The sequence below is a fragment of the Fundulus heteroclitus genome, chromosome 18, assembly GCF_011125445.2.
Source record: "Fundulus heteroclitus isolate FHET01 chromosome 18, MU-UCD_Fhet_4.1, whole genome shotgun sequence".
Lineage (NCBI taxonomy): Eukaryota > Metazoa > Chordata > Actinopteri > Cyprinodontiformes > Fundulidae > Fundulus > Fundulus heteroclitus.
The window spans coordinates 17,588,314-17,609,987 of NC_046378.1; the positions used below are offsets into that span (position 1 = coordinate 17,588,314).

The 21,674-nt window shown below is 39.6% G+C and overlaps 1 protein-coding gene across 2 annotated transcripts in view; it reads left to right on the plus strand.

Moving 5' to 3' along the window:
- Window positions 1–18,138, plus strand: part of vps53 (VPS53 subunit of GARP complex) — a 31,238-nt gene extending 13,100 nt beyond the window's left edge. Inside the window, exons 6-20 of one of the 2 annotated variants that reach the window (XM_012877360.3) lie at window positions 1,097–1,212; window positions 2,773–2,892; window positions 5,227–5,305; window positions 5,410–5,553; window positions 5,644–5,786; window positions 7,041–7,182; window positions 9,349–9,450; window positions 9,538–9,632; window positions 10,694–10,936; window positions 16,425–16,572; window positions 16,795–16,877; window positions 16,969–17,047; window positions 17,363–17,511; window positions 17,611–17,680; window positions 17,765–18,138. In XM_012877360.3, coding sequence (XP_012732814.2) covers window positions 1,097–1,212; window positions 2,773–2,892; window positions 5,227–5,305; window positions 5,410–5,553; window positions 5,644–5,786; window positions 7,041–7,182; window positions 9,349–9,450; window positions 9,538–9,632; window positions 10,694–10,936; window positions 16,425–16,572; window positions 16,795–16,877; window positions 16,969–17,047; window positions 17,363–17,511; window positions 17,611–17,680; window positions 17,765–17,995 — 1,944 coding nt within the window. In that variant the 3' untranslated portion in view covers window positions 17,996–18,138. Of the gene's footprint in view, window positions 1–1,096; window positions 1,213–2,772; window positions 2,893–5,226; window positions 5,306–5,409; window positions 5,554–5,643; window positions 5,787–7,040; window positions 7,183–9,348; window positions 9,451–9,537; window positions 9,633–10,693; window positions 10,937–16,424; window positions 16,573–16,794; window positions 16,878–16,968; window positions 17,048–17,362; window positions 17,512–17,610; window positions 17,696–17,764 lie in introns of those variants that run through there. The other variant, XM_036149961.1, reaches the window with a different exon arrangement.
- The last annotated feature ends 3,536 nt before the right edge of the window (window positions 18,139–21,674 follow it).

The window sequence follows — 21,674 nt, forward strand, 5'->3', positions numbered from 1 at the left end:
GCTCTTTGCTTTCAAGAAGTCCAATATATGAAGGGGGAAGAGGGTCACCTGACTGGTTAACACTCAGGTGGATTGATGATAGCTGAGGGAGATGAATTTTCTTTTTGCTCTTATTGTTCGTTTTTTTTCTTTTTTTTTTTTTCTGTTCTATCTAAAAAATACTTAAATTGTTGAGAAAATTCAAAACAATCGGTCCATATGTCTGTTGATCTTAAGGTTAGAATTACATACTGGAACTGCAGAGGGCTACAAAATAATAAAAAAGGTCAAGCAAGTTATGAATAGGATTAAAATTTTACAATCTAAAATTGTATTCCTTCAAGAAACCCACCTAACACATGAAGATGAGGTTAATGTGAGGATGTGGTGGAAGGGCAAAATTTGGACTGCTTTGTTTTTGATTTTAAAATAAGTCCATTAGCTGGACTATATGCACGCTTAAGCCCCTCAGGGAGTGACCGTGTCTTGTTGTGTTTTCGTGTTATGTGTATTTATGTGCATTATGAGTCGGCGTCTGTATCATCAAAATTTCATTATGGTGACACCTAATGACAATAAAGGTTATCGGTTCTTGATTCTTTAATGGGATAATGATCCAAAACATATGGCCAGCTCAACACAGAAATGGGACCTGACACAAAACCAATCTTCTTCTATTGCAATAACAGCCCATCAAAATAAATCCTGTAGAAAACCTGTAGGGTGAGCTGAGGAAAACAAGAGGACCCAGTTCTGTAAATTTTCTTTAATGATTATGCCTACCTTGGGAAATGTTATATTGGATGTATTATGTGATTTCTTTTTGGCAAAAGGGGGTTATACATGGCAATACCCAGATAGCTATTGGTCATTGTAACGCCTGTAAGTTTGTACAAAGAAATTTCTTAAAATGGATTTTTTTTCCCCCATATAATAAATGTGACAAATTAAAAGTTGGACTTTTCTGCATTTTTCATCCTACTGCATTACAAGTTAAAGTAATATTCACACTTATGTTCAGGGTTACCAGTAGGTGTTGAAGGGGCTTTACATGAGTTTATTGTGCCTTCTCTCCTATTTCCACTTTTATTCAACGTCTCTGTCTCTTACTGCACAGGTCAAGGAGATTACGAGGGACATCAAGCAGTTGGATCACGCCAAACGCCACCTCACCACTTCCATAACCACCCTCAACCACCTACACATGTTAGCGGGGGGAGTCGACTCTTTAGAGTGGGTACAACCTATCTTATTCAGCCTAAACTGAGGCCCTGTGCACACAGCAATGTGTTTTACTTATAACAGAAAGGTTTTGTTGTGTTTCTGCTATGCGCCTACACCACATTGGTGCAGGTTTTCCTTGTCAGTGGCACTATTTAAAAACGGGATCTAGAGTGGAAGGCTTCAAAAATGTGCCCAGTCTCTGTTGTCGTTCACACGGGAAAAACTGAATTTGCCTGTATGGGGAAGCCCTGGCACATGTGCAATATGACTGAAATAAGTAGAAATGAATGCGCGCACACATAGTAAAGCGGATGCCAACCAGTTTAAAACCACAGAAGCGGTTTTATTATTCAAAATGACCTGACGCAACAGTTAAACCTCGTCGTTTGTCCGAATAAACACTTGAGCCCCTGCCATTCTGAAACTTTATTTAGTGGTGGTGCCCTTTTAAGGCAGGGAGTGTTTGTACCTATAACATAACGCCTGCTGGTAGCGTGACAGGGGAATTTGCACAGTATTTTTTTTTTTTCGTGTTTCTACTACTGTGTTGTGCATGGAGATCACAAGTAAATGGGTTAACGGAAATGGGAAAAAGATCCCATGTTTCGTTGTTGTCTAAACAGGGCATAAGTCCCCTCTAATGCACAACTTGCATCTCTGGATTTAAAAAAAACTGCAATAATGTGAAGCAAGTCTTTCATCAAGCAGTGTACCAGATATAATACCTTAGTTGTATTGGCAGATTTTTTTGTTACTTGAGGCAAAGTTACTGGAAGGAGATCCTGTTACACATTACAACACCTCATTTGATGTAAAAAAAAGAAGAAAATGCTACAGGATCTCCTCTTGTTTCGAGATAACTGGAATTAAACTGTAAACACTGTTCATCCAATTGCCTGGTGTATGTCCATCTCTTAAAGCTATAGTTGGTAATCCTGTTCAGAAACACATTTTGTTAATCTGGGTGAAATGGTCCTTCTATCCTGACAGTAGTCAATATATTATATAATCAGAAAAAGGACGTTAAAAACTCGATCTCTGCTGCAGGCCTGTAATAAAAAAAAATTAAAAAAAATGCGCTCATGTAATGCCAGTGTGTGTGTGCTCGTTCCTTGTTAGTTTCCGCTTGCTGGTTGCGCATGCGCACTTCTAGTGTTTTATGTATCAATTTAGCTTAGTGGTTAGCTTCAGTATTAGCTGTTCATTGTAGCTCCTCTGCTCTCACTGTATACTTCGAACATGGCTGAGAGTCACAAGAAGCAAACCGCGTACATGTTTATAAGAAGAAGAGGAAAGGCCTCAGTAGAAACAATTAAGGCCAGAGTGGATTTAGGAGATTCCCCCTGAGGAGTGGAAGAGCAGGTAAAAAGGTCTTGCGTATGCGCGGTTATTCAAAACAGGGCTTGTGGAAACTTCGGGAAAAATTGCAGACCCTACCTTTAAATGTAACATTATTTTACTGCACTATTTGAGATACGGTAATAGTAACAAATTTAACGATGGACCATATAGGCAAAAGTATACTAACATAACATTCTTTTTTTTTTTTTTTTTTTTTTTTTTTTTTAGAGCCATGACCAGAAAAAGGCAGTATGGTGAGGTGGCCAACTTGCTGCAGGGAGTGGTCAATGTGCTTGAACATTTCCACAAATACATGGGCATCCCCCAGATCAGACAGCTTTCAGAGAGGTAACAGTTTCAACCCTTCCCCCTACACACACACACACACACACACACATGCTTAGGTGTTTGGTGATCAGCATGTCTCTGGAGCTCATTTCCAGCAGCCAGAGGGTGACCTCCCTTCCTCTCTTTGCTGAAAATATTCCTCAGCTCTTCTTCTGGACTGTTGAAAAGCAGTGCCTTTGTTTGGGGAGGGGCGCTGTGTATTGCATCCTGTTTATGCAGATATACGCACATAGAAACATTGTGCCGCACACGTAGGAAAACACAGGAAGGAAATGGTCTGAATGGGCCCTCATTATTCCAGCATCTCTCTCATTGTAAGATATCACGGACAATCATTTCCCTGGGCATGTTTCTATCTCTGAATAAATGGTTATTTATTTGAGTGTTGACTGTATGTGCTTAAGATCAAATGTTATGCTTGCTTCTTTTCCATAAGGGTTTTGCCCACTTGGTGATGTCTGTTTACTCTCAAGTCACTTGTGACAGTATGTGGCTGTCTGGTTTAAACGCACTTGAAACATAAAGGGTCTCTGTTGTCCTCTTTCCAACCATACCAATATTTTCCAAAGACAGAATCTGTTTTGGTCACATCAACCAGTTTCATACTCAAGTTTAAAGCACTTCTGATCTGTATAAACCTAAAAGAAGGAACTTCTGCTCATTTTTCGGACTGAGGTGTGGTCGATAGCGTTCTCACACAGGCGAGTCTGTCCCGAAGACTTCAGGGACAGGAAATCCAGAGCTGTAGTGGAAGCCAGAGAAAACTCAGCAAGCTGGGAGGCAGAAAGATGGAGAAAGGACTTGAAGATAGTTTGTTTTGTGTTTGTCAGACCAGCTCCAAGACATCACTCTGAACGAGTTTTTGGCTTGGCTCTACCAGGCAGGTTGAACATCAGACAAATAAGGGCCGTCTCAAAGCTCCTAATAACTCCAAGCAGCCTGATGAGGAAATTGCCAGCAGGTGTTCAGTCAGGGGCCGGCAGCCAAGCTCACCAACACAGATCCTCTGTTAGGGGAAGATGTAACACTCGCACCACACAGACACACACACACACACACACACACACACACACAGGATCATAACAATACCCCTCCCTCAAAGGCCGCCACCTGACAGCCTAGAAGAGCCATAAGAACTAGAGGTTTCAACATCGTCAATAAGGGAGCGGTCAAAATGAAAGGAGTGGGGAATCCATGAACTCTGCTCAGGTCCGTAACCCTCCCAGTCCACAAGGTACTGGAAACTCCTGCTCCGTTTAATGACGTCCCAGATTCTGTGAAGAGAATAAGCGGGATGACCATCAATGACTCAGGATTTGGAATGAAGGCACAAAGAACTTGTGACCACAGGTTTGACCAAAGAAACAGGAAACACGGGAGGAATTGCTAGGTAATAATGTAAGAATTGTTTGATTAAAAATAAATAAGATTTGATTAATTAGATTTTAGCCCTGCGATAGACTGGTGACCTGTCCAGGGTGTACCCCGCCTCTCGCCCATTGACAGCCAGAGATAGGCACCAGCAACCCCTCGCGACCCCAGTAGGGATAGACGGGTTAGAAAAAGGATGGATGGATAATTAGCTTTTAATCAAAATACATCTCTTAGATGTATATAGATGTATATCATTGAATTGTTAAATTTCTTTCTTTAAATCTTTTCTTTTGGCCCAATGTTTGTGTTGTAGAATTGATAATGAGGTTAGTTTGTTTTCTTTTAAATATATCAGACATATTTATCAGAATTCCTTTTAACCAACTAACACTCAGTATCCATCAGGATTTCCAGACCTGAAACTAACATAATGTTGTTATTTTTTGTTCTTTCGTGAACACTCTAGATGCCCAACTCCTTTATGTAAAGCTGCATTCATTGCTGTTTCCTTCAAATGAGATTGTGAATTAGTAGATGGATAGATTATTTTAGAAAGTATAGAGATTCTTATTTTTACTGGGTTTTGGTGTTGGTGTTTATTTAAGGGGTTTAAAATTAATTTTGTTGTGTATTTTGGCAGAGTACCATTATGTGCTATTTATTGCTTTGGTGTTTGTCTGATTTTATTTTAATTGAGTAATTTATTTATTTATTTTGTAGTTTTAGAGTTGCTTTATTTTACTTTTCAATTATAAGTGTCCTTGTATTAATGTTTGTACATCAATTAAACCAAATGATCTTTCATCCGGTTGTTAGCCATACAAGGTCTCTGCCCCAGTAATTAGGGAGTGAAAATAATTGACAAGCGCATTCAGGAGAAAAATGCTATTATTGTTTTGAAATGCTGAACTGCTTTGGAGAACAATTAACAGCTCAGTCTCATTATTTTCTTTCTGAAAGAGTGAAGGCAGCACAGAGTGAGCTGGGGACTCAGATTTTGGCAGATTTTGAAGAAGCCTTTCCTTCTCAAGGCTCCAAGGTAAACATGTTATATAAAAGAAGAAATCTTTATTTGGTTGTTCCACTTTTCCTCTTATCGTCTAACAAGGAAACTAACTTCCTTGTCTCAATTCGCTCACACAGAGAACAGGTGGGCCCAGTAATGTCCTGAGAGATGCCTGCCTGGTGGCAAATGTGCTCGACCCGCGCATCAAACAGGAGATCATCAAAAAGTTTATCAGGCAGCACCTCTCAGAGTACCTGGTGCTCTTCCAGGAAAATCAAGATGTAATAATACAATAAGTTTGATCTTGGCCTTGCTTTGAATAAACTATATGACCTCATTAAAAAGCTTGGCTCTGATTCCCTGTTTTGCAGGTCGCCTGGCTGGATAAGATTGATCGGCGCTATGCTTGGATCAAACGACAGCTGGTAGACTATGAGGAAAAATATGGCCGCATGTTTCCTGAAGAATGGTGCATGACGGAGCGAATCGCTGTGGAGTTCTGCCACGTCACCAAGTAAAAACACACAAAATGTATCACTGTGTTCAAACGAGGCTTGGGTTATGAATTACATACTTAATGACTTCTCGAACTAATAATCATTTATACAGATGAAGGGGGTAGAGAGGGACTGGAAAGAATAAAATAAGTCACGCACACACGTATTGAAGAGATTTGTCATTTCAAGTCCTCGGCATTATGAAGTGATCTCCATTGTTTATGCAACGCTGCTCCTGGAATTGGTCAAACTTTTACTGCAGTTGATGTAGGTGGCCCACATGAGCGCTGACCCAGTGTTGATACTTCTCCATCTTTTCCCTCAACTGCTTGAAAGCACACAGAGGCTTTGGATTCCGTGTGTTGCTTCTGGCTGTAACCAAAGCACCTTTTTACTCACTCATTTTACCATAAAACCACTCTTACGGAGCTGTCATTATGCCACTACTGCTGGCTCTCACTAAGTCAAAAAAAATTTTTTGTTGTAATGCAATCCAATCTTGTTCTTTTTTTTTTTTTTATTGCATGCTGACGTTTCGAAATCAGAAGCATGACAGTATAACGCAACAGCTCTTTGCCCTTTCTGTTCAGTTCTATGAATACTTCCTCTGTTAACGTCAAGACTCAAAAACAGTTTTTCTCAATTTTCACGTCTGTGCCGCTCACACAGGCCAGCAAAGTGGAATAAAGGCAGCAGTCCTGTGTTTAACAGGCCGTACAAAAGTGGCTCGAATAAAGGAAAATTGCAAGAGTCATCTGCAGAAGGTCTAACTAGAGATAGAAGAAAACCTGTAGCACCGACTTGTGTGTGTGTGTGTGGGGGGGGGGGATTGTTTAGCAAAATTTGACAGAGTAACATGTAATGACAAAACAAATTGTAAAGAAAACCATAATTTCTTAAACAGCTGCAGCACCTTGTTTATGTCAACAGTTACTTTTCTATATTTGAACTGATTTACACAACCACTGTGAGCTATGAGAGCCTTTGATTGAATACTAATCATTTTATGTATTTTATATATAGGGTCAGAAATTTTCATCTCATCATCACCAGTATGAATGAAACCTGACCCTTTTAATAGTTTATTTCATTTTCTTATTTTGGGGGGATAATACAACAAATTGCTAGAATTGTTAAAAACAAAACTGGATTGAAAAGGCTGAATTTATTGTAATATATGTGTACACCCACAATAATATTTGAATGAAATTCCCTTGGTAGGTTGCAACGACACTAGCCATCTATAAGGTCCTGTTGTTTGTGTTTGAAAGGGTGGAGCTAGCCAAGGTGATGCGGACACGGGCAAAGGAAATCGAGGTGAAGCTGCTTCTGTTTGCTATCCAGAGGACGACGAACTTTGAGGGTCTACTGGCCAAACGCTTCACAGGATGCACGTTGACGGACGCACCTAGAGTAAGAAAAGTGTCCACAAGCGTAAGAAAAAGTGTTTAACAAGATGGCTCTGCTTAATCTGACTACAATTACCTCCTTAAAAGTGCAGAAATAGAATATTAGATCAGAAGACATCTGCAAATCATTTGCACCGTTCACTCACAATTCTGTTAAATCAGAAAACGACGTTCAAACACAACAAAGAAACATTTAATTTATTGCCTTATTTTTTTTTATTTAGTTTCTGTGCATACAGACTACGGGATGAATTGACAAGTCCATCCATCCATCCATTTTCTGACCCGCTTTATCCCTCATGGGGTCGCGGGGGGGGGGGGGTGCTGGTGCCTATCTCCAGCGTTCACTGGGCGAGACGCGGGGTACACCCTGGACAGGTCGCCAGTCTGTCGCAGGACAACACAGAGACAGACAGGACAAACAACCATTCACACACACACATTCACAGCTAAGGACAATTTAGAGATGCCAATTAACCTAATAGTCATGTTTTTGGACCGTGGGAGTAAGCCAGAGTACCTGGAGAGAACCCACGCATGCACAGGGAGAACTCCATGCAGAAAGACCCAGGGTTGGATTTGAACCCAGAACCTTCTTGCTGCAAGAGCAACAGCGCTACCCACTGCTCCACTGTGCAGCCCGAATTGACAAGTCCTTAAAGAATTATTCATACCGCTTGAGCTTTTGTATGGTTTGTCACATTACACCCACAAAGATCAGCTTGTTTTATGGGGAATTTATGTGACAAATTAACAAAAAGAAGTGAGTAATTGGGAATCAAAATGAAAATAACATTAACAATTTTAATGGTGTTCCTTGCATGTGAGTACATTGCAGGTCTGGTCTTTGACTTATACTTACCAAGACACGAAGATGATTTGATCTTGACCGTTCTACTGCAGCTACCTTGTCCCAGGTTTTTCCTGCAGTTAGTTTCATCCGTCTTGACGTCAACCCTGACCAGTGTTTGAACGCACGATGCTGCCGCCACCATTTTAGATGGTGGCAATGGTGTGTTCAGGGTGGTGTGTGGTGTTGATGGATCATATTACCCAATGCATGTTGGCCAAGAAGTTGTCCACAGGTTTGTTTTGTGCCCCTGCTATTTTTTTCCTTCTTGCCATTAGGATAGATGTGGAGTGGGCAATTAATAGCTCTTCTGTCCACAGATTTTCCTGTCTGCGCCGAGGATCTTTGCAATTCCTCCAGAGTTACCATTAGCCTCTTGGCTGCTCCTCTGATTAATCTTCTCTTTGCCAGTCAGAATAGATACGCGTGTCTTGTTAGGGTTGTCGTTGTGCTGTACTCCATCCATTTACAAATGGTGGATTGAACATGGCTCTGTGGCAGCTGCAAAATTTGAGGCAATGTTTCTCAGTCTAACCTTGCTTTAAACGTCTCCATAAGTTTATCCCTGACATGTCTGCTGTGTTGCTTGGTCTTTATGAGGCTGTCTGCTCACCGCGGCCTTCATAGAACAGCACAATTTATACTGAGATTAAATTGCACACAGGGGGATTGTATTTACTAATGAGATGGCTAGTGCAGGGAGTTGTTTGCAATGGATTTTATTTTGAGGTATGAGAGAGTTTAAAACTTATTCACACTACAGTTTTCAGATGTAATTTGTTAGGAAATATTGAAACCTATTTATCATTTTACTTTACAATCATCTGTGCCGCTCCGAGCTGCTCTGCAACATAAAGTCCTTTCTTTTTTTCTTTCATTTGCACTGGACTGAAACTGCTGATCTACAGTTTTAATTGTGTTCTCACCCTCAACATTTTTTGACAAGTCAAGCCTGAAGACACCTTTTAATCCAGGTCACGTCTTTCCCGTGAAGGGGGAAGTGGCGCTGGCGATAAAAACAGATAATAAGCAGCACGATTAGTTGCAGCCAAGTAGACCGGACTCGTCCTGACCTCGTGAAATTTAGGCTTGACAGAAGCCTTTTTGTCTGTGGTTCACTTTAGACCCGTGCCCAGTAAGCTGTGTGATCCAGGCAGTGATTTGGTGGAGTTCAGTTATATAATATATGTCTCTCATTTAAGCATCACATGGAGAGATCTATTGGAAAGTGCTGAATACACTAACTAGAATGAAAGCTCATCTTTAAAAACTGTGCGTTGGAGAGATCGGTGCAAATTTTGTTTTATTTCTTTATTACAGCAGCAAAAGAGACCAGAGAGTCCGCTTGACCAAACAAACCCCTTTTTAGAGGATGAGCCGGGAGAAGATGGAGGATCAGAAAAGGATGAAGACCTTACTAAGGTAAGTTGAAGTCAAAGGGAAGTCAGATCACTGATGCTGCAAAAATATCTATGGTTATCAATTTTCCATTTGCCCTTTTTTTTTCAGCCAAGGAAGCCAAAAGCTCCTGACAATCCATTCCATGGCATTATCTCCAAGTGTTTTGAACCTCATCTATATGTCTACATAGAGTCCCAAGACAAGTGAGCAACGCACACTCGTAAAAACAGAGAGCCCCGGAGTGGGTTAGGGTACAAAAACCAGATTTAAGAGCAGGTTGTATGTAACACTAGCTACTGAATGCTTTTTTCACTTGCTGCTCATCAATCCGTCACCCCTCTCCTGTTATTTTGCTTCACCTCCTCCTGCCTCTCCAACTCTTGTTCCTCTGCATGCTTCTGTCTCCGCTGTGGCAGAAATGTTTCCCATTAGCTGCACAACCACAGAGACTGAAAAAGAGAGGGAGGTTGAATAAATGCTGTCACAGCAGATATGCCTATTTTCTTTCCCACCTCTTTCTATTTTCTTTCCTTTTTTTTTCTTTGGGTTGCCTTTCTCCACTCTTCTTTTTTTCTAATTCATGTTTCAGTCTTTTTTAAGCGCTCATATTTTAAATTAGACATTTTTGTTTGTTGTTCCTTTTCCCCTTATGTCTCTATTCTTTTTTTTTTTTTTTAAACAACCACTTCTGCAACTCTTTACCACAATACTTCAGTTCTCTCGCAGTTGCTGCCCTATCTCAATTCTTGCAATATTTTTCTGAAACGAGCACACGGCGTAATCCCACAAGTCTTTTTGCTGTGGGATTACTGAGTCGTATGCAAACCTTAGGTGCATAAAGTGCCGTTTGTCCTGTCCAAAGGGACAGGATTGACCCGTAAGGCAGCTACAGCTACAAGCTCATTTCGGTTCAGTCCAAAAGCGGAGGCCAAATCAGCTTGTCCCCAGTGGGACATAGCTGAGGAGAACAGTGGCCTGCTTGTTTTGTCCTTGGCTTTATTTTTCTGATTCAGGAGAACTGGGCCACAACAACTGGCTGAGGGACTTGCAGCTCTGCAAATTTGGCACAACTAACACTTTCTTGTATATTTATCCAGTTGGCTCTCAGTCTCTCTACTTGTTATTTATTTATTAAGAATCATCATATGTCTTTAATGTTGATGAATATTTAACTCATTTCATTTAATGTGGCCCTAATTCTGCTTCTTAAGTGTGTGTGTATTTAAACCAATGCTGCCTTCGCTCACCATTTCTTTATCTGCAGGAACCTTGGTGAATTGATTGACCGTTTTGTGGCTGATTTCCGGGCACAAGGCCCACCCAAGGCGGGCACCGAGGAGGGTGGGGCAGTGCTGCCCAGCTGTGCCGACCTCTTTGTCTACTACAAGAAGTGCATGGTCCAGTGTTCCCAACTGAGCACAGGCGAACCCATGATCGCCCTTACAACAGTTTTTCAGAAGTTCCTCAGAGAGTACGCCTGGAAAATCCTTTCTGGCAACCTGCCAAAGTAAGATCAGTTTGTTTTGTGTTTTTTTATTTAAGCAAATAAAAATGTCTACAGAAACATCGAGAAGTTGGCTGATGACCAGAATGAGAGAATTTTCAGGCTTGATCAGGTCTGACGGGACTGTCAGAAACTCAAAAGTCAGCAAGTGCAACATACCTAAGCACTACTAGGTCGCAGTAACGTCAACACTACCTTGTGTAGATGTGGTTACTGAGTGATGAACGCTATTTTCGGTATCAGTTAGTTGTTTGACAGGAAAAATATTTTCGGGAGACGTCGAGCCATGTCTGTCCTTCACTCAGGCTAGAAGAGGATAAGAAAAACTGAACAGATGACAACAAAATGTATTTGTTTTTCCTTTTAGTTCTCTGTCCATAATGAAATGTAATGGATTTGGAAATGTTGGCAGCCTTTGGGAATCTCATAGTTGGTTTAATAATGCTAGCCATGCTAACCAGTCTTATCACTATTACAAGAGGTTAAACTTTTATAACTATAATAATAATTATATATATATATATATATATATATATATATATATATATATATATATATATATATATATATATATATATATAAACTATAATAATTTGTCTTTGTCTCAGAGGAGTAAAATCCAGTTTTACAGCAAGAGATCTCTTATACACAGTGTCACATTGTCTCTGCTCCTAATACAAATATTGAATGACTATATGTGCTGTGTTTGTCCCCTTACAGATTTCTTCTCTTTTTGCTTTTTTGTCACACTTAAATGTTTTAGATCGTCGATGAAGTTTTAAGAGCAGAAAACAATAACTTAGGTAAATAAAAAAGTGTAGTTTTCAAATTAAGATTTAATTTACTGCAGATAAAAAGCTGTCCAAACCAACCTCACCCAATATGAAAAAGTAATTGCTCCATCAACCTAATGACTGGTTATGCCACCCTTTTCGGCAACAGCTAACATTACGCATTTGCTAGATATGCTTTTCACTGGCAATGAGTGCTTTTACATTGCTTTAGTGGAATTAGGGCCCACTCTGTTTTGGAGAATTGCTTTAATTCAGATTGTTTTAATCCAGCCACGTTGCAGGGTTTTTAAGCATGAATGGTCTGTTTGTCGTCTCGCAGCACCTCGGTTGAATTTAAGGACAGGCTTTGACTTTTGAACTCAATAACTTAAATACCTCCGCTATGTTTTGACTGTCAATATGATGTTCTTTTTTCTGAAATGCTGCATTAGTTTTATGCCAGATGTAATTGGACAGCCAACTTCTAAAAAAACTGTCCACTTTTGCTTCTTCATACCACAGAACAGTGTACTAACAGTCTTGAGGATAATTGAGATTGCCTTTTGCAAATATGAGATGTGCTTTTGTGTTCTGGTCAGCAGTGGTATTAGCCCTGGAACTGTGAATGGACATGGAGGCTATTTTTTGTCCCATCATTTTCTTATTTTTGAATCATAAACACTGATCTTAATTGAGTTGATGCACTTCATGAGTAATTATGATTGGCCACCAACTCCTGGAAAGGTTCACCACTATTCTATGTTTTTTTCCAATTATGGATAGAGTGTGTTTTTTATCGGTCCTTGAATTTATCTAGATCTGGGCATGACGTAATGCTTTCAGAGATGCTGCTTCATGTTGTCAGATAGGTTATATTTAAGTGATATCTAGATTCAACAGTTCTGGCAGTAATAGGGATATTTAACCAGAAAATGTGGCTAATACTGTAGTTCATTACTTTACATGTGGGGTTCTCAGAGGTGAGTAGATTAGCCAAATACTGTACTCATGTAAGACTAGTGTAAGACTTTTTTTGCTTAAGAAATAGTAAACAGTTGTCATCCAAGAAATTACTCACGTAAAAGTAAAAAAGTATTTGTTAAAATTCCACTCAAGTACTGAATTTGATCTTAACTGCTAACCTAAATTTTTAAAAGTGCTATATTCAAACAGACCTATAAAATAATTTGAAAATTCTTGTATTGCGCACTTGTATTGTGTGTCTTTGTCCACACATAAGTCGCACCGCATTATGAGGTGCATTAAATATTCTTACCAAGTGTGTAATATCACTCCGCCCCAAAGTCTCAAAGTCAAAGTCTATATGAAAAAAAATTATTTTCTTAACAGAACGAATTGAAATATTTTGTTGAGCTACAGCTATTTCACAAAGATGAATATGCAGCAATTTCAGTCTTTCGATCTGTAAAGATGGTACACTTTATTTATAGCGAAACTTGGTTCTACAAAGGGTTGGCTAAGGAAGCTTGATGCATGCCACACTTTTAAGATTTTATTTGTTAAAAATGTAAAACTACTATATATCATTTTCCTTCCACTTCATGACTATACACATGCCACTCCACATTGTTGTTGTAATTCATTCTTCTCATTTTTACGATCTCTAACAAGGAAAAGCTACAAGTTTCAATCAGCTAAAAATACAAGCACACCAGGACTTTTAGGACCTTTTTAAATTCAAGACTCACATTTCAACAAGGAGGTTTGTGTGTAATCCCAATTACATTTTCAAAGTAAGAAGTTAAGTTGGATTGATGTCGTTTAATAACATGCTGTCTTGTCTGAGTGTTTAAAGGAGCTTTTGATCGGTTTATATGCATAATGACACATCAGTCAATTAGGATCACTCACAGCCGAACTGGCTGCAGTTTATTTTTTTACCCTTGTTCAGGCTTCCTTTGCTAAATTTTCCATTTTAAGTAACAACATAGGCTAGAAATGATCAGTAATTAAGCTAATCATAACATCAACGCTTCAAGAAACAACTCGTGTTTGTAAAACACAAAATAAATCACATCTATAAAAACTGTAAACAAACCCAGCTTTGGGATTCATGTCAGTATTCTGGATGGTAGGAAACCAATTTGTTTGAGCCTGCCACGCCCATGTTTGTTAACTTTTTTTCTGGCAAATTTTAGGCCTGGTTTGCAGTGATGTATAAAACCAACAAGTTCTGTCCTCACCGTGTTTGATGGATTAGGATGGCATGCCATGAGAGAGCTGGAGTTGGTTATGTTGTGGCAAAGCCTAATATGCTACCAGTGAAAACATTTCAGACTCATCGGCCACATCAGAAATCATCCCGGGCTGTGGTGCATACACATATACACACACACACACACACACACACACACACACACACACACACACACACACACACACACAGATGCGTACTGTGATATTCATGCAGGCTAATTACGCCATTGTGTTTGCCACTAATGCATGCCATATTCTGAGTCGTATACAAACACTGTCTTGGATGCACTCAGGCTCTTTAGAAATCTACACACTTGCAGAAACCCATCAAGTGGGGTGTGCTGTGAATTAGTTTGGTGAGGTTTTGAAAGGGGCCCTCAAAAGGAGCTGGAACTATGTTGTGGTTTTACCCACATGTCTGTGTTATGACGTTTATTAATATTGTGTCGCCAGTGTGGCCTCTTTGGACCCCGTTTTTGCATCTGTTTAAAGTTATTGCTCATTGTGGCTCAGTTATTTAGAAAAAAATACATTTTTACCTGTAGTTTAACAAATATATTCCATACAGGAAAGAGGGTGCAGCGTAGCCCTACATAAAGTCTTGTTTTGGAAATGTAAACAGTGTGAAACCATCTATTCACGCCACAAATTTTAGGCCTGGTTTAAACCTTCCTTAAAAAAGTTAAATCTCAATTGCATGTTGTCCTTCATAGCGTATTAAAGCATTCCTGCAGGTCTCCAGCACAGAATTGAAAAGTGTGGAATTTGCTCTTTAGTATTGGAGAGATCAGGGTAAACATGGAAAGAAGTTACGTTTTTAACAACATTTCTATTTTCAAACTATTCTCTCTTTTAGCATGTCTAAAAGATTATACTTAGAAATTCTACAATCGGACGATTTTTCCTCTAATCTGTGATTGACAGATGAAAAAAATCGAAAGGAAATTGCCATCAGCCAGGACATGTAATCCTGTCATTGCATGTCTAATATAAACTTAAATTGATTCAAATAAATATGGCTTAAACAAGCAGAACACTTTTCATATAATGTAAACATGGACATAGTTATAGTTTTGGTTACCTCTATAAAAGACTTAGTAAATTTTGTTATATTACAAATCCTACCCCTGCTGTAATTAGTATGAACTTCTATTGAGGCCAGTTCTATAACACAGGCAGTTTTTTTTTTTTTTTTTGATAAATAGCTTCACAAAATAAAGATCATGCTTCATTACTGAAGAAGACATGTATCCTTTTAAGACAGTCTGTCTCTCTTCTGAGGTCTGTTCCGCACATTTACAATAAATGTACCTCATCTGAACAAATAGTCAAGTAAAAAATTAGGTGTAGCAGAAGCTTGAATTTTGTAAAAGGAAATTTGTGGTAAACCAGACTGTCTCGGGAACCTGCAGTGTATTCTCTCCAGCTCCGCTGCAAATTAAATAACTATTGGCACACAGACTATTGTTGGTTAGTTCTACTGAACCACAATACCAGCAAATCCATAATGAATCACTCCCAGTTAGCTTCAAATGATCTGTCTAACGATCAACTGCACTGTTCAGTTTGTACAGAGAGCAGCTGAACATCGCTCTGATCTCTTTGGAAAAAGTGGATGCTGATTTTACCATCAGCTACTGTGAGGCCTAACTAAAATGTTATGCTACACATAGCCTTAAATGTATTTGTATGATTGATGGGGAGCCTAATAGTCAAGCCTATTTAAGTGGCTCGCACTATTTGAGCCGGAGCGAAGGTGTCAGTCTAACCCCCCGTAAGTGCTTCGCTGTTAACAGAGGTTACTGGATTTGTCTTGGATTCCTATGAATGCAGGCAAAGCTGATATGTTGAATAAGAATCACCTTTGAGGTCAAATAAATCATTTATTTAATCCAGCAAAAAGACTTGTGAGCTTGAAAGGTTTGAGGTCATTTCAAGCCCCTTTTTCATACCGATGCGTTACCGTTTTCTCCCAGCCTACATTCCCTCTGTATCTGTAAACGAAACCTTTTTCTACCCACGTACTTACCAGTTGTGTATCAAGTTGTTTCTTTGGATACCTAAGTACTACAGTGATTTGTGGTGATGAGTAATAAGAAAAAATGCTAAAGATTTTGTACTTAAGATTGCTGGTTGTCAAAGCAGTATACGGAAGTTTCCTAAGGCGGGTTAAAATGAAAGCACCATGAAGGGGTGACCTGACCAGCACCAGCCTAAGATGAGCTGCTTCTTTTGTGAAAACACAGAACACGTCTGTCTGAACTCATAGTTCACCTGCTACATTCATAAATAAACATTCATTGTCTTTTAGGTCTAGATGTTATTTTTATTATGTGTGTTCTGTTCCACACAATGCTACACTTTTTAGTTACTCTATGCATATAGTGTTATTGTATGTCTTATATTTTACATGGACTGGGTGGATGTAAACAGATTGCCTTTCAAAAGGACTAATAAAGTTTTTTTCTGAATCCTCTGCTGCATTTTTTAAATGCATCCAGGTCCAGCAGCAACAGCGGGGGTCTTACCATCACCAGCCTGCTGAAGGAAAAAGAAGGCTACGAGGCAGCGAAGTTCACCGTAGATGAGCTCTGCCTGATCTGCAGCATCCTTAGTACTGCAGAATACTGCCTGGCTACCACACAACAGGCATGTGCATAAATTAAGTTGGATGTTTTTTTTAATTAGTTGTTTGTGAAGGCAAACATCTGATTTATGCAAAGTTAAGTTTAATGCTATACAATACCAGTTTTAAGCCACTAATGTAAAAAAAAAAAAAAGAAAAAAAAAACATTTTTTACGGATGCATTCGCCTCTCAGTGACAGTTTCTTTTTTTTTATGGATTCAATTTCTTGTTTATGTGTTTTCAGCTGGAGGAAAAGCTGAAGGAGAAAGTAGACAAGGTGCTGGTGGAGAGAATAAATCTGACCGGAGAGATGGACACATTCAGCACGTAGGCATTTTTGTGGTTCATAAACTGAGCAGAACCATCTTTGTGTGCGACAAATACATTTTAATGGTCTTCTTTTTCCATGTTTTCACAGTGTGATCTCAAACAGCATCCAGCTGCTGGTTCAGGATCTCGACGCCGCCTGCGATCCTGCTCTGAGTGCTATGAGCAAGGTTTAAAAACAAACACTCAGCTCATTTAATAGCATTAAATCAAACAGAGTCGCCATTCATTAAGAAATAGATAAACATATTTTTGCCTGTAACAGTAATGCCATTAGATGGATGTTACAACACTGCATTCCTGGTGGTTTTGTGAACTTATCTCTCCCACCCAGAAGCACATCATAATTCTGTCTTTGTTTGTAATGTAATTAGATTAAAGGGATTGTCACATATTGTAAGCTGCACGATTAGATGTGTTTGCTACCAGATCTGATGCTTTAAGCTCTCTCTCTCTCTCTCTCTCTCTCTCTCTCTGGCCCTCAGATGCCTTGGCAGAGCGTGGAGCATGTAGGTGACCAGAGTCCTTACGTCACGTCAATCATCATGCACATCAAGCAAAATGTGCCGATCATCCGAGACAACCTCGCCTCGACTCGAAAATACTTTACACAGTTTTGCATTAAGTTTACAAAGTAATACGCGCAGATGCACATTTATTTTGTATCGTAAAGAAGGTTTGAAGCTTCTTAGAGCTAAATCTTGTCAATGTTTTCTTTTTTTTTTTTTTTTAGCTCTTTTATCCCTAAATTTATTAACCACCTGTTTAGATGTAAGCCTATCAGCATGGTGGGAGCTGAACAGGTAAGTTTCTCCTGAAATAATTTGCACTGTTAAGCAGTTTTCTGCGTGGCATGGTTATTCTCTTGTTGTTTTTTTTTCCACCAGCTCCTCCTGGATACCCACTCCCTGAAGACAGTGTTGTTGGATCTTCCGTCCATAGGCTCCCAGGTCCTCCGAAAGGCGCCTGCTAGTTACACCAAGATTGTAGTGAAAGGCATGACGCGCGCAGAGATGATACTGAAGGTGAGGAGTTCAGAGGAGACACGGAAGATCATTTTACTTGTCTTCTGTGCAGCAGCTCTATTCTGGTGCATTCTTTTGTGCAAACCAGTTTGAGTATGGAAAAAGAAACGAGTGCGAGCTTCGTTTAATGAATTTTGGAAAAAGCTCTCAGCCTCGCCTCTTAAGGCCATTGAAGACTAAACAGTATAGGGTTCTTGGATAAACTCAGACTTACTTAGCATTTATTTGAGGGATGGGTTCTTAAGAGATCTTAAGTTTGACTCTAAATACAAGACCATGCAACTTAAACACAGTATCGGTAATTTACTGTCCTTATAGCACACTTCACATTTTATGACATTTAACTTGGGTGGCTCAGTCCGCGTTGGTTGTTTTAACAACCGGAGCTTTGGGTCGGTGCCCTTTAAAGGCTCGTCTCTTCAGATATGTGTGTGGCTTGAACAGTTTTTTCTTTATCTGTCCTTTGCCATTTAGTAGAGCTGACAGTGAAGCACTGACATGTCCAGTTAAACATCGGGTTAGACTCCTGACTGAAAACATACTGGAAAAGCTAAGTATGATAGAGTACTGAGCAAAGGTTCACATCTACTCAAAATGGACATGATGATGGCCGTCATGTACATTTTTGGCTTTTAATGGTTTATTTGAACGGCTCTTTTTTCATAGTTGGCAGATTATACATCACACATCCCCAATGAATTTTAGAAACAAAAAATGGTATTTGAATTTAAAGTTAATGTGGATTTTCTTTTATCCACAGGGTAAACGTAAAAAGAGTAAAAAAAAAAAAAAAAAAAAAGTAGCAGGATCAGCCAAATCTGCGAAAAAGTGTGATTTATAATCCGAAAAATACGGTAGTAGTTTTTATACTGACCCAGATTTTAGTCCAAAAATGTTCAGGAAGCTGCACATTTGTTAGCATTAGGCTAACATTAGGGTTAGCCGTTTTTTCTTGTGTGCCTCTCCGAATCTGCTGGTGGAGACATTTCAGGTGGCAACGTCATGAGTGGCGTTTGCACCCATGACTCTAGTAAACTTGTGACCAGAACTGGTGGAGGTTCCATCATGAGAAGCAGCGACCGGCTAAACAAACAAACCTCCCATCAGTGTTTGTGGTCAGAGCACTGAGCCAGCTTTAAATGTTTGCCTCGAGTTAGTCACTTGAGCAGATTATCAGCTGGGAGTTTATTTTTGGCTGAATTGCCCTTTAATTGTGTCTTTAACCCCACTCACAATAGCACTTTATGAGCATGTTTCCACAAAATAGCTCGTCTCACATGAGGCAGGGAGAAAACAGGACTGGATTTGTACTTGTTTAATCAACGAGCAACGGGCCAAGACGAGGCAGATATCTTTTAAACCAGCATGCGGTCGAGCCTTAGGAAAGGTGTGTGGTGCATGTGTCTACTCGTGACTACAACCCCCTCCCACGCATGCAGTGTGCCATATTGCAAATTGGATGATGTTTCCAGTGAAGACGGCAGTCTCGGGATTCAGACATTTCGGCGTTCCTTAGAATTACCTTATGAGACTCTGGAGGACGGCGGTATGCGGCCGCCACAGACAAACCACGCCCTAATCAACCATCCCAGGAGTGTAGAGAAATGCGGGTGCTTCCTTCGTTTTTACAGGACTCCCAGGGGGCCTTCCTCATGTTGGTCTTTCTTCGTGTTTACAGGACTGAGTCTGATCTGCTCTGATTGGGCTGTCTCAGCCTTGTTTTCACAGTGGAACCAGTAGATCAGTGAGCATGTCTCAGACAAAGGCCTTCTGGCACCCTCGCTTTGTCTCAGACGCCGACAGTCTGACAAGCCCTCCTGTCACCATTTCATATTTGGTTTGTGTCTCTGTCTGTTCTCTCTGGTCTCTTTAAGCCTTGACGTTGTCCTCTGCAGGAATAGCCTAAATGTATATAAATTAATTTCCATTTATCTCATCTGCTTCATATTTAAAATGCTGCCCCGTTTCAGGGTTGTATAAATTCATTCATATCAGCCCACTCCTTCTTTTATTTGATTGCCTGAAGGCTCAATTTAACTAGGATGGATCTATCCAGTTTCAGAAGAAGTCAGACAGAGATAAGGCTGCATACAGGCCTTTGATTGATTAAAGTGTGTTACTGTGAAGGAAGGGAAGAAAAATGCATTGTAAGAGCTTGACATTATGTACAAAAAGGGATATAAGCAGGAAAACGTTGGTGCCAAACATTCTATGAGAGGAAATTATTTTGCAACCACAGATGTAGAAAACAACCGAAAAGAGCAGCAATGGCTGCTTAAATAATGTGTAGAAAATGTTATGGTGAGCAGTAGTATGAAGGTTCAAACAAATTCTCAAAATGTATGGAGTTGGGAGGAAAAAGGACATTGCTTATCTGGAGATATTTAAATTCTAACTTCAGAAATCACCTATCCCATTGTTGTGTCCACCCATTCATCCATCCATCTATCTATGCATCCACTAAACCATCCATCCATCCATGCATGGTGAAATGTTGCACCTATACTCTAGTGTGCTAAAAAGTACTGAAAACTGTGGAAATTTGAACTTCAGTGTTGAGTTTTCACATGAAAAGTGTGTGGAAACCTTGAGTATTTTATCAAAGATAAAACCAAGATAAAAGAATGACTTCTCTGTATTTCGTCAGACTGTTTGGCACGAGCCAAACAAAGATTTACTCTGATGGGGGTTTTTTTGGCTTTAGAAAGAGAGGAAAGAGAAACTTTAGTCCAGTGGCCAGCCTTTCAGCCACTGGCTTTATGTAACGTCGAGGTCCCTCTCAGGTAATTGCTTCCACCTTGGGCTCAGACTCAAAGACAAATCCATTGTAAGAAGGTCAACATGGGAATTCCTCTGCCTTCATTCAATGATAGTTTTAAATTACACTCCAGGATGCCGTGGCCTCAAAAGCAAATCTGGCCTACCCTTACAGGAAAAACTACAGTTTTAGTGTGAGAATTGTAGGCACATCAAAAGTCTGTACTTATTTTGAAATGTTGCCAGCTCCATGTTTATTTAATTTCAGACCAGCCAGTGTTTTATACTAAAGCAGTATTGTTTTAAGTTCTGCATTATACCCTGGAGGGTTTATGTGAATAATCTAAGGAGGTAAATTAGATTTATAGAAGTTTTGATCTCCGTATATGATATTCTAATCAGCTTTTCTAAATAATTACATTTATTCACGTTGTATACGTATGATCTGTTTTCATTTGGGAAATATTCGTGTTGCTGTTTGCTACATGCTCTGAGCTGTCTACTGTTCAGTCTGCTGCTTTGTCTCCCTGCATCATTGGGCTCGGTGCAGCAAGGGTGCTTGGTCTTGATTGGTTAAAATCAAGGTTATAGCTAAAAGAAAGCTTGTCATCATTGTCATGGGAAATAACTAAGTGCACCCTTACTGCTTTTGTTGGATTTAAGAAAAAATAAGACTAGCAGCGAGGTGCTGTAAATCATGTGCATTAAGTGTCACTATATCTTTAAATACAGGAGTTTTTAAAGTCTGTGAGTCTGGAGCATCCAAATGTGTGTAAACACGATACCAGGAAATAAAGACATCAGCAATGACCTTAAAGGAGCAATGGTTGCTGTCCACGAATCTAGGAATGGTTATAAGGACATTTTCAAGTAATTTAATAATTAATAATTTTTATTATTCACAGTGGAAAGAATTTAACACAATTTACAACCCTGCCAGGGGTGGATGTCTCAGCAAGATCACCACAAGGTCAGACTGAGCAATGCATTAAACTAACATCCATCTCAGACGCTG